Genomic DNA, 13,325 nt, shown 5'->3' on the forward strand with positions numbered 1-13,325 from the left:
GAGACAGAAGGCTTAGATTGGCCTTCCCCACCTGGTGCCCTCTAGAAGGTTTGGACTTCAGCTCCTGTAACATCCAGCCAGCATGGCCAATGGTCAGGAATTCTGAGAGTTACAGTCCAAAACAACTGGAAGACTGAATTAGATCCATTTTTTCCCCCTAGGGAGTATGAGTGGTTTGGAAAAATGCATTTTAATTAAAAGGTGATGGAACTCCAGAAGAACTGCAATCTGTTTTAACTATTGCAAATGTTAATTCATAATTATGTTGATACTGTTGCTGTTGTTTTAAAAAGAGACTACAGCCACTTTTCCAAGAAATATTTGGTGATATGTGCATTGTATCCAAACTGATCCAGGAATTCATTAACAGATTATAGGCAGTTGCCCCTAAGGTTGCTTGCTTGCTTGCTTGTTTGTTTGCTTGTAATATTGCTTAGCCACCTTTCAGGGCAGAAGCCCTCCCAAGGCGGCTTACAGCAAAAAAGTACATAAAAACTGTTAAAATATCAAAAGTGATAAAAACATAAAAACAATAAAAGCAGCAATAAAAGCCAACAATAAAACCAGCAACAGTGTTAACAGCAGTACCAGCAACAATATCAGTCATATCAATAGAAGGTCAACGTAAAATAATATGTTTTCAAGGCCTTCTTAAAAGTCTGCAATGACGGAGCATGGCGGACCTCCGATGGCAGATTGTTCCAAAGGTGTGAGGGTACTGATACACTCTAATAACTTGAAAAGTTGGCAAACTATTTCATTTTCACCATAACACCTGGCCAGTTTTAAACATTTCTAAAATATAGATAATTCAAGATTATATTTAGGGATTCTTCTGAAATTCTGTTTGTCAGAATTTGATGGCCTGAATTACTTAGTCCTGAAAAAATGGAGCAGCAATGATGTCTTAGCTCACTGCAATTATTTTGGATAGGATTTTTTAGACTTTGGACAGGATTCAAAGAATCACACAACTAGTTTTGCATGATTAAGTTGGCTTTGGATTGTGTTTCTTAAATGTCAAGCCAGCATACTAATCACTCTTGGATCTGTCCCCAGAGCACACTCGAGCTCCTCCCACACTTGGCAAGCAGCCCACACTCACCTCAGAGGCCTTGTCGAGCTCCGTGGTCAGAATTTTTTTTGAAAAATAAAATGGTGATTGCAAAAATGTGCATGTCTTTGTATGCACGAAAATACGCATTTTGAGAATATTCTCATTTGTGAAATGTGCATTTTTGTGAAGGTGCATTTGTGTGTGTGCGCAAAACTGTATTTTTTCAAAAATGCGCATTTTGCGCTTATGTGAATATGCGTATTCGCAAAAATGCGCATTTTGCACGTACGCAAATATGCACATTTTTGCGATCGCCATTTTCGTTCTCAAAAAATGGTGACCATGAAGCTCAAAGAAGCCACCGGGGTGAGTGCAGGCCATTTGCCGAGCACAGGCAAGGGGCAAGCAGGGGCATGGGCTCGGTGAGTGGGGCTCAGGGGTGCGGGCAGGGGCGGTTCTGACAGATTCTTGGACTGAATTGGGTGCCTGTGCCATCCCTAGTTTGAACTCACAATTCCAATGTACATAATGCTAAGAGAATCCTAAAGACTTCTGGACACTGACCTAGTTAACTATTTAGCATTGAAAGCACATTAATCTGGTTCAAGGAACTGTGTGAATAGTTCTGTATGCATAAGGCAGGCAGCTTTGTTTTTTTTTAATTTATGGAACAGCTGTCCTTCATGCCAAATGGTAAAACTCTTTTTGAATTGAGGAGAATTTCAAAAGCAGTTTGTGATACCAGTCTTATAGGCCCCTTCCAATCATACTATTCTGATTCTATGATTCTGCTTCTCCGAGGAAAAAGACAAAAAATGGGCATGCTCCAGCTCATGGGCACACCTAAAATCATTCTTAGCCATATATATTTCTTGCTCCTGCTGTTTTTGTTTATTAAAGCATCTCTCATCACCCCTAATACTATACATTTACAGTGCAAGCCTATAAGTACATTGAAGTGCACTTTAACAAGGCCATTGACTTCAAGGGAGGCTACTCCTGTGAAACTGGATATAGGATTTCAGCCTTAGCTTGCTTTCCATATTAAAACTGTAATTCATAGGCCTATTCCTACAGAGCACTCTCATAAAGAAAACAGAATTATGAGATGAATTAGGTATGTTAAAAATGTGGTATGTATGTTGAAATGTTGAAAGGTATGTTGAAAACATCGGATCACCCAGGTGTGACATAGATTGAAAAGGATAATCATATCTTCTGAATTCCAGATTCTTTCATAGAATGTTTGGCCTGCACACAAAAACAGTAATGTGGATGCTTAAAAAAGAAGATCTCCAGGGTTTCCTCTATCTTGTACATCTTTCTCCCACAGATAAATGGAATATTAAACTAATTTATTTTATTTACTGTGAATAATTACAGAACTTAAATGCTCACATAGCTGCTGTCATGTTACATCTGCATTTTATTATTTGAGTGAGAGTAAATGCGCTACTTTTATTTTTTTAACTTTGCATCTCTCTGTATAAACTCTGTGTGTGTGTGTGTGTGTGTGTTTACTAGCACATGTACATGAAACATAGTTAAAAACAGAAATGCTATAGCTATGACCATTGAAGCATAATAAAATTCTTGCCTCTGGCACTTTAATTTAACTCAAGTTATTAAAAAGGTAACACTTCTACATTTAAATTAGAATATTGGCCTTAGGGGTTGAATTATACAGACAAAAACATAATGGTAGCAGTCGTAAAGTATTGCCCTGTATTTCCATGGATAATTTTCATGGATAAATGATTCAATTTTATAAATAAAGTATGAGAGACTGATAAAAAAAATCCCCACCATTATTCCTAAATAACAATGAGATCTTCTGTGTATTCTATGCATTTGTATGATACTGTTGATAAAGTAAGATAAATGTAGATGCTTAAGTACTTTTTTTCCCCTGCCAGGTTATTCAGATTAATTTTGAAGAATTTGATCTGGAGATTGGCTATGACACACTAACAATTGGTGATGGAGGAGAAGTGGGTGATCCCAGAACTGTCCTTCAAGTGTAAGTCTCCTTAATATATAACCAGTAATTTTAATATTTTGTTCATTTTCTTTTCACAGAAGTAGGGATGGGAGAACCCAAGATGTTTGAGCTTGCCAAAATTCTCCAAACTTCACTTTGAGGCTGTGTTTGGCTTGCTGTCATTTTCATCTGTGACCTGTTTCTTGGTTCATATGAAATGGGAGAAGTGCACAGTTTGAATGGCAAATGTGTGCAGTTCTGTGCACATTCTATAAAAGTGTGTACTTTTCTCCTATTTTTGAAAAAAAAAAGTGCATTGGTGAATGCAATCGCTAGTTCTGGAATGTGCAAACATTTTTCGGAAGAATGTGCTTCTGTTCGCATTCGGGATTGCGAATGGGGAAAGTTCAGATGATTTGCAAAATGAAAAGGCATTCTCATACAGCCCTACATAAAAGGGGCACTAGTTGAAATGTGTCAGATTATTGACTCTAGGCCAGTGTTGGCTAGTTTGCTCACCTACCTGCCATTTCACATGGGTTTTAATATTAGGGGTATGGTAGTGTGTAATAACAGGAAATGAAATGAGGCCATTATACCTGTGGTTGCTCTGGACTTTGCACTAAACAGCGGCCACATCTTCATTTTCCAGTGCTGCTGCCTATGCCAGAACACAACACATATTCTTTAAAAGTAATATTCTAGAATACCAGGATTTCTGTTTGTTTTAAATAAAAAAATCAGGAATTTTCTACCATACTGTGATATGCTGGACTAGGACCCAACACTTTAAAATAACTGATATCATTTAAATTAAAGTACATCAGCCAACTTTACCCCTTCCCTATGCTCATTTTTCCTGTCTCTGGTCTACCTCTGTTACTGCATATATCAAGAGTCAAATTTAACCTGCCATGTCTCCACACTTAAAGATGTACTGTAGACTCTAAGTAATATCTCCAAAAAGGATTAAAGGAAAAGTTGTTAATGAATGCCAGGTATTAATTAATTTATTTATTTAAGGCAGACTCCTATGCATATTTAGACAGAGAAAAGGCCTACAACTCCCAGCATTCCCCTGCCAGCATGCTGGGTGTTATAGGCCTTTTCTCTGTCTAAACGTGCATAGGATTGCATCCTTAAAGTATTTTTACTGCACTCTTCAACCAAAAAGGCTCCCAGAGCAGCTTACAAATCAATAAAAAACAAGGCAGTCCCTGCTCTCAGGCTTATAATCTAAAAGGCATGACAAAAAAAGAAAAAAAAGAAAAAACAGATGAAGAGGGAGGAGGGGGAAAAAGGCAGCTCCAGTCCTTAATCTTACAGTTCTTATAACAAGAACTGGATGGAAACATGGCTGCTGCTAGGTGAAGAAGAGCCAAAGACAGGTGGTCTCTCAGCAGAGTCAATGGAATAGCCTCTGTCTTTGTTGTAGCCTGAAACATATAATTAATTTTTGCAATGGAATTTCCAACGTACAAAATGGCATATGGGAAGATAAGGTACAGTGCAGACACGCTCTTCTTCAGGTTGAGAGAGATTCTGATCTGCTAAAAATGAAGTATTGAATGATCACAGCATGCCAAGTGTTGCTATGTTTAGCTGCAGTACTTGGATTGAAGGGTTCTTGGGTGTTTGAAATAATCTTCATAGAAGCCTGGTGATGCATATATTTTGTTCTTGACTCTTATAGATGACTGCTGGCTAGATTAGAACTATTTAAAATAATCCAATTACCCAAACTATTTTATCATTAAAATGTAGGCCAGGTGCATGAAAGTGGTCTAGAAAGGCTACTTCCTGATGTAATGCCCTGCCAGTTTGTGAAACTTTTGCTCTGCTTTTATTTAGATTTTTGAATGCTGTGTTCTGCCTCTTTCCCTCTCCAATGCCACCTTTTAAATGCAAACAGCAATTTGGTTGTGTGTGCCTTCTCAGCCTTTCCACATCCATGCATCATCCATTAAATTCAGAGTTTGTTTCTTTTAAAATGTTTTAATTGTTTTAACATGGTGTTATATTCTTTTATCTTTGTTGTTCACTTCTCAAAAAACTTTTGATGTGGAGCAGTATATAAATATTGTGTATAAATAAATGCATCATTTGTGTACTGTGTATTGTACTGGATGAACTGGATAATATGGGACTATTTCACAAAGGTTAAAATCCATGTGGGTGTATATTATCCTGTTTTGTGAAAGGCTGGGCTTCACAGAGAGCAGGGCTAGGCTTACTTTGGGGAAAGTTTGCAGGTAAAGATTTGATGAGCAAGGCCCCGCCAGGCTGGCTATTTATTTATGTATTTATGTATTTATTTATTAAATATATTAATCACCCATCTGGCTGGTCACCCAGCCACTCTGGGTGATGTACAACAATAAAAACAGTTCATACAATAAAATTCAACATTAAAAACATCACCACCCCAAATGCCTGCCTGAACAACCATGTTTTTAATGCATGGTGGAAGCTCATTGAAGAGGGGGCATGGCGGAGTTCCCTAGGGAGGGAGTTCCACAGAGGGGGGGCCACCACAGAGAAGGCCCTCTCTCTCGTCCTCACCAGTCTAGCAGTCATGGCTGATGGGACAGAGAGTAGGCCATCCGAGGTTGATCTTGTTGAGCGGCCTATCTGGTGTTGCTGGAAGCGCTCCCTGATATAGGGTTTAAAGGTCAAAACCAACACCTTGAATTTGGCCCAGAAAACAACTGGTAGCCAGTGTAGCTCCTTCAGCAGCATCAGCACTGGAGCGATGTGATCTTGCCAGCGGCTACCTTTAATCAGGCGAGCTGCCGCGTTCTGTACCAGCTGCAGCTTCCAAACCGTCTTCAAGGGTAACCCCACGTAGAGCGCATTGTTGTTGTTGTTGTTCAGTTGTTAACTCGTGTCCGACTCTCTGTGACCCCATGTAACATAGCACGTCAGGCCTTCCTGTCCTCCGCTCTCTCCGGAGTGTGCTTAAGTTCATATTCATTGCATCGGTGATGCTATCTAGCCATCTCATCCTCTGCCGTCCCCTTCTCCTTTTGCCTTCAATCTTTCCCAGCATCAGGGTCTTTCCAGTGACTTTTCTCTTCGCATTAGGTGGCCAAAATAATTGAGCTTCAGCTTCAGTATCTGTCCTTCCAATGAGCAGTCAGGGTTGATTTCCTTGAGGATTGACTGATTTGACCTCCTTGCAGTCCAGGGGACTCGTAAGAGTCTTTTCCAGCACCACAGTTAGAAAGAATCAATTCTTCGGCGCTCAGCCTTCCTTATAGTCCAGCTATCACAGCCATACATTACTACTGGGAAAACCATAGCTTTGATTATATGAACCTTTGTCGGCAAGGTGATGTCTGTGCTTCTTACTATGCTGTCTAGGCTTGCCATAGCTTTCCTCCCAAGGAGCAAGCGTCTTTTAAATTCATGGCTACAGTCACCATCTGTGATGATCTTGGAGCCCAAGAAAGTAAAATCTGTCACTACTTCCATTTCTTCCCCTTCTATATGCCAGGAAGTGATGGGGCCAGATGCCATGATCTTCGTTTTTTTAATGTTGAGTTTCAAACCAGCTTTTGCACTCTCCACTTTCACACTCAACAAGATGCTCTTGAGATCCTCTTCACTTTCTGCCATTAGGGTGGTATCGTCTGCGTATCTAAGGTTGTTGATAATTCTCCCAGCAATCTTAGTTCTGACCTTAGTTCATCCAACCCGGCGTTTCTCATGATGTAATCTGCATATAAATTAAATAAGCAGGGCGACAATATGCAGCCTTGTCGTACTCCTTTCCTAATTTTGAACCAATCAGTTGTTCCATGTCCGGTTCTTACTGTTGCTTCTTGACACTCATACAGGTTTCTCAGGAGACAGGTAAGGTGGTCTGGTACTCCCATCTCTTTAAGATTGCCGCAGTTTGTTGTGATCCACACAATCAAAGGCTTTAGCGTAGTCAATGAAGCAGAAATAGATGTTTTTTCTGGAATTCTCTTGCTTTCTCCATGATCCAGCGAATGTTGGCGATTTGATCTCTAGTTCCTCTGCCTCTTCGAAACCCTGCTTGTACTTCCGGTCGTTCTCTGTTCACATACTGCTGAAGCCTAGCTTGTAGGATTTTGAGCATAACCTTGCTGCTGGCATGTGAAATGAGCGCAATTGTGTGGTAGATTGAACACTGTTTGGCATTGCCCTTCTTTGGAACTGGAATGTAAACTGACCTTTTCCAGTCTTGTGGCCAGTGTTGAGTGTTCCAAATTTGTTGGCATATGGAATGCAGCACTTTAACAGCATCATCTTTTAGGATTTTAAATAGCTCAGCTGGAGTACTGTCATCTCCGCTAGCTTTGTTGTTAGTAATGCTTCCTAAGGCCCACTTGACTTCACTTTCTAGGATGTCTGGCTCAAGTTCAGTGAGCACACTATCATGGCTATCAGGGACATTCAGATCTTTCCTGTATAGTTCTTCTGTGTATTCATTCCACCTCTTCTTAATCTCATGTGCTTTTGTTAGGTCCCTGCCTTCTTTGTCCTTTATCATGCCCGTCTTTACACAAAATGTTCCCTTGAGATCTCTAGTCTTTCCCATTCTATTGTTTTCCTCGATTTCTTTGCATTGTTCATTTAAGAAGGCCTTCTTGTCTCTCCTTGCTATTCTCTGGAAATCTGCATTCATTTGGGTATATCTTCCCCTTTCTCCCTTGCTTTTCACTTCCCTTCTTTCCTCAGATACTTGTAAAGCCTCATCAGACAGCCACTTTGGTTTCTTGCATTTCTTTTTCTTTGGGATGGATTTAATTGCTGCCTCCTGAGCAATGTTACGGACCTCTGTCCATAGTTCCTCAGACACTCTGTCTATCAGGTCTAATCCCTTAAATCTATTCATCACCTCCACTGTATATTCATAAGGGATATGATTGAGGTCATACCTGAATGGTTTAGTGGTTTTCCCTACGTTCTTCAATTTACACCGAAATTTTGCAACAAGAAGCTCATGATCTGAGCCACAGTCAGCTCCAGGTCTTGTTTTGACTGACTGTATAGAGCTTCTCCATCTTTGGCTGCAAAGTACATAATCAATCTGATTTTGATATTGACCATCTGGCGATGTCCATGTGTAGAGTCGCCTCTTGTGCTGCTGGAAAAGAGTGTTTGCTATGATCAGCGTGTTCTCTTAACAGAACTCTATTAGCCTTTGTCCTGCTTCATTTTGTACACCAAGGCCATGCTTGCCTGTTATCCCAGTGATTTCTTGACTTCCTACTTTATTGCCCATCTGGTGATGTCCATGTGTAGACTCGCCTCTTGTGCTGTTGGAAAAGAGTGTTTGCTATGATCAGCCTGTTCTCTTCACAAAACTCTATTAGCCTTTGTGTAGAGCGCATTACAGTAGTCTAAATGAGAGGAGACCAGGGCATGTACTACCGATGGGAGCAGATGGTCAGGAAGGTAGGGGCGCAGCTGCGGAATCAGATGGAGTTGGTACAGCGCTGTCCAGCTCACAGTTCACACCTGAGCCTCCATGGACAGCTGGGAGTCTAAGATGACCCCCAAGCTGCGGACCTGGTCTTTCAAGGATAACCATACCCCATTCAACACCAGGTCAACATCCCCCAACTTCCTCTTGTCTCCCACCAAAAGTACCTTGGTCTTGTCAGAGTTCAGCTTCAGCTTGTTCCTCCCCATCCAGCCACTCACCGTCTCCAGACATTTGGACAGGGATTCTACAGCCAACCTTGGTGAAGATTTGAACAAGAGGTAGAGCTGTGTGTCGTCTGCATACTGATGACACCGCACCCTAAACCTACCATTTGGTAGTCCCCAGCAGCTTTACATATATATTAAATAGCATTGGGGAGAGGATGGCACCCTGTGGAACCCCACAAGTGAGCAGCCACAGGTCCGAAACCTCCTCTCTCAGTGCTACCCTCTGGCACCTGCCGGAGAGGAAGGACCAGAACCACCGTAATACGGTGTCTCCAATGCCCAACCCCTCCAGGTGATCCAGGAGGATGCCATGGTCAACAGTATCAAAAGCCGCTGAGAGGTCGAGGAGAACAAGGAAGGAGCATTCGCCCCTATCCAGGGCAAAGTGTATTATCAGGGTCTTGTTCAATACAATCACAGCAAGGCAAAGTTACATCTGCTAAGATCACAGTTAGTAGAGTCATATATCCTACAGTCACAGTAAATAGAGTCATGCTAGGTAATGATCAGGTTCACGGGACTGTAGCATGGAGCTATAGCTCCCAATCAGCTTGGACTACCTGAAAAATTTCCCTCATTAAACATAAGAGAGAGATGTTGCCTCAGCAGAAAGTTGAAACCTTTTGCAGCCTTTTATAAACAGGCAAAGCCTGTTCTACGTTAGTCCCCACCTCCTTGAAGGAGCTGAGCAGGCTGTGTTCCTTAAAGCATCCTGGCCTGGTTTTACACCTGTCGGTAGGGATGTCAGAGGAATCTAGTTGGGGGGGGGGGCTAGAGTCTGACAAGCTTTCATTGACTTGGCCCCCCAGACTTCGGCTCATCTTCCGTTAGCAGGCCCGACTTGGTCTATGGTGAGTCAGGCCAGCTAGCGCATTTTGGGTGTTCTTTAATTTGTACAAATTGCAGCCACAGTGTGTGAGGAGCATGCAAATTTCAGCCATAATTTGTGCATATCACACAAATTACAGTTGATACAAAAAATATATGCAAAAAGTCCCCTGAGTTTGGGGAAAACCTATGGCTTGGCTCACAAATACAAGTCGGGTCAAGCACGTTGCAGAATTCCGGCGAGCCCCAAAAGGGCTGGATTTCCTGGAGACTTTTGGCTTCTGCCAGGTTGAGGAGATGGAGGTGCTCCTGAGGACTTATCCTCTGAGTCCAAGAATGGTAGTAGGGCCATATACTATGACTGGGGCACCGGAGAAGGTATCGAACATTGTTCTTTGGGGAAAACAGCATTGTTGTACTCCAGGTTCATGGGGCCATGTCATACTTTATGAGTTCTTCTGGATAAGACTTAAATTAAAAAAATCACTTCCTTATGTAGTCAAACTCTCTATATTTTAGGGGTGGCGGAGAATTTCTCCCCGAAACTTTGGGGGGCTGAGCGCCAACGTGTTTGGCCCCCCGAACAAGTTTCTGGGAGAAATCCTCCGCACCCCCCCGCCCCCGCACCCCCCGGGACGGGACTTACCTTCGCCGAATGTCCCTCCCGGTGGCGGGTCCAGCCAGCGGTTTGGCGGGTGTTCGAATGGGGCAGGAGCGGCAGCCGGTCTTTTGACCGGCTGCCGCCGCCGCCATTCCAATAAAAGAAAAAAAAATGCCCCCATGATAGGCTACGTGACAATTAACGTAGCCTATCATGGCTAGATTTGCAAAGTCAGCCGTGATAGGCTACGTTAATCGTCACGTAGCCTATCACGGGTGACTTAAAAAAAAAAAAAAAAGCGCGTACGGATAATGGCGGCCCCCATAGGGAGCCACCATTCCCGTTCCTTATTTGGTCGCTGTAGTCTACGTAAATCTTTTTTATTTGCGTTTTTATTTGCGTTGCCCTTATTTTCGCCGTAGTCTACGTAAAGATTTACGTAGACTACAGCGACTAAATAAGGAACGCGAATGGCGGCTCCCTATGGGGGCCGCCATTAGCGTACGCGCTTTTTTTTTTTTTTAAAGTCACCCGTGATAGGCTACGTGATGATTAACGTAGCCTATCACGGCTGACTTTGCAGATCTAGCCATGATAGGCTACGTTAATCGTCACGTAGCCTATTTGCATATCCTCTTTTCTTCTGAAGTAGTCATAAGAATCAATGTATCTTAACTACAAAGTTATTACTCAGGCTTTTCTAGTAGCACAGTCTGCCCATTCTGCCGTTGCCTATTGTGCATTCAGCGTTTTGCACAATAGAGCTATAAAGAGGAAACCAAGACTTAACAAACTAATATGGTTCTTGTTCCTTGCTTTATTGCATAAGATTTTCCATTTTGCTATCAAAATTCTTAAAAGCCAACCCTTCATTAATAGGAAAAAGGCAAAAAAAAAAAATCAAATTCTGCTGCTGCTGTTGCCGCTACTGTTGCTACTGCTATAGCAATACATACATACATACATACATACATATATAAGCAGCATGTGTCTTTGCTCTTCTTTAGAGTTGTCTGAGTTCTTTTTCCCATTTACAGTTTACTTTTCAAGCACTTGGGAGGGTTTAGATTCTAGTGGAATATGAACACTGATTATATTGTCAAGCAATATAGATGTGCGGAAGGGAGTTGTGAGTTGGCTGGAAACCATGACATGAACTGCTTTCATGATTTCATCTCAAAATATTCTTCAAAGTCTAGTTAAGCATATATAAACATAGTGTTAACTTTATCATTCCCCATCATTTCAGATTCAATGTTCCATTATTTACTGACCTCTCAGTTTCCCACCTCTCCCAGCCACCCTTTGGGAAAACATGAATCACTGTTCCTTGCATGTATGGTCTAGTTTAAGATGCTAATATTTTGTAGCAGCTCATCCAATGCAAGACATACATTAAATAAGACTGATGAAATTACAGTGTTTTGTTATGAATACAAACGAACACTCCATCATTTTCTCTTATCAGCGCATTACTCAAGTTGTTGTGAGCTTCAAAGCAAAGTTACTACTGTATTATAATAAAGATGTAGTGGGCAAAGACATGCAGATAATTTGCTGAAAATCTTCTCCAATTTACAGTGCTGTCAGCCTGAGCATGATTGTCTCAGAGTTATTCCTTGTTCAAATTGGCAACTTTAATCTGTTTTGCAAGATTTATTCATTTGTATAGGTCTCTTGGATATGTTTTTTGAGTTCAGACAAGTGTAATGGAGATCCCTTTGGGAGGATACAATTTGATTCACCAGCTATCTAGAAATTAAAATGAGACTCCTAATTGCCCTGACAGCAAGCTGCTATGTCATCATCAAGGAAAACACAGTGACCTTCCCCACCCCAGGGAACTTCTTACACCTGTTGTGTTGTCTCTTCAAACACAATACACTCCCCAACAGAGAGATAAGCATTAAGCTATGTGATGATCATTTAAGAGCATCTATGTCTTCCTTAATTGTTATTGCTTACCTCTCCCATTTGCCTTTAATAATTAACAGTTGGAACAACAAGCTTAACAAAAAAAAAAAAAAACACTTTCCCACTTGCTGGTTCCAATTTGCAAGTGACAATGGGCTCAGACCCTAGGCTGGCTTGCTAAGAATTCCAAAGCAAAAGCTACCCTCCGGCCTCCAAAAGGGTCTCGAAAGGGTTGGAGGGAAGAGGTGCTTCCTATGGCAGGGAAGTCTCAGGAATCATCCATCCAGCAGAATTACCATCTGTCACATGACATATCAAGATGTGAATACACTGTTTCCAGTCTAATAACTTTCTAAATTGTAGGGCTGAGAGGCTCCCAACAGCACAGAGGCAGTTTAGAGAAGTTAGAATTGTTTTTATCTTTTGGTTTCTTTTCTTAACGGAACTGTATCTGTTGATGCCTTTATCTCTCCATTGTTACCAATAAAATAACTCTCCTTCTCTCTCTCTCTCTCTCTCTCTCTCTCTCTCTCTCTCTCTCAATGCTCTAAATTGGCCAAGTTCTGCAAGTGCAATAATACCCAGATGTGCTTAGATGCTTGAGTAACATTAAGGGTTTGAAGATTAAAGGTTTGCAGAGGAGAAGGGATTTGGTAATGCTGAGTCAAAATGCCCCCAATTTCATTACTCCACTTACTGACGATGTTGTGGGGATGCTTTTGGGATGGCGGGACAAAAGCCAGACAATCTTTTGAGCATTTGTAGTAGCTGCACTTCAGCTGGTCGCTGGGCTGCTCCCAACATTTATCCATGCCCAGAAATATCTCAAGAATTATGCTATGCCATCATGCAGCACCATTCAAAAACTTCTCAAGTGTGTGTGTGTGTGTGTGTGTGTGTGAGAGAGAGAGAGAGAGAGAGAGAGAGAGAGTGGGGGAGAGGGAGAGGGAGAGAGAGAGGGAGAAAGAGAGAGAGAGCGGGGGAGAGGGAGAGAGAGAGGGAGAAAGAGAGAGAGCGGGGGAGAGGGAGAGAGAGAGGGAGAAAGAGAGAGAGAGCGGGGGAGAGGGAGAGGGAGAGAGAGAGGGAGAAAGAGAGAGAGAGCGGGGGAGAGGGAGAGGGAGAGAGAGAGGGAGAAAGAGAGAGAGAGCGGGGGAGAGGGAGAGGGAGAGAGAGAGGGAGAAAGAGAGAGAGAGCGGGGGAGAGGGAGAGGGAGAGCGGGGGAGAGGGAGAGGGAGAGGGAGAGAGAGAGGGAGAAAGAG

The 13,325-nt window shown here is 42.1% G+C and overlaps 1 protein-coding gene across 1 annotated transcript in view; it reads left to right on the forward strand.

Moving 5' to 3' along the window:
- CSMD3 (CUB and Sushi multiple domains 3) overlaps window positions 1-13,325 on the forward strand; it is an 819,154-nt gene that overhangs the window by 341,317 nt on the left and 464,512 nt on the right. The window contains exon 10 of the mRNA XM_084851442.1: window positions 2,974-3,077. Within this exon, the coding sequence (XP_084707568.1) occupies window positions 2,974-3,077 (104 nt within the window). The remainder of the gene's footprint in view (window positions 1-2,973; window positions 3,078-13,325) is intronic.

This window comes from Heloderma suspectum, chromosome 4 (assembly GCF_057233095.1).
Source record: "Heloderma suspectum isolate Gila_16-S chromosome 4, 16-S_ref, whole genome shotgun sequence".
Lineage (NCBI taxonomy): Eukaryota > Metazoa > Chordata > Lepidosauria > Squamata > Helodermatidae > Heloderma > Heloderma suspectum.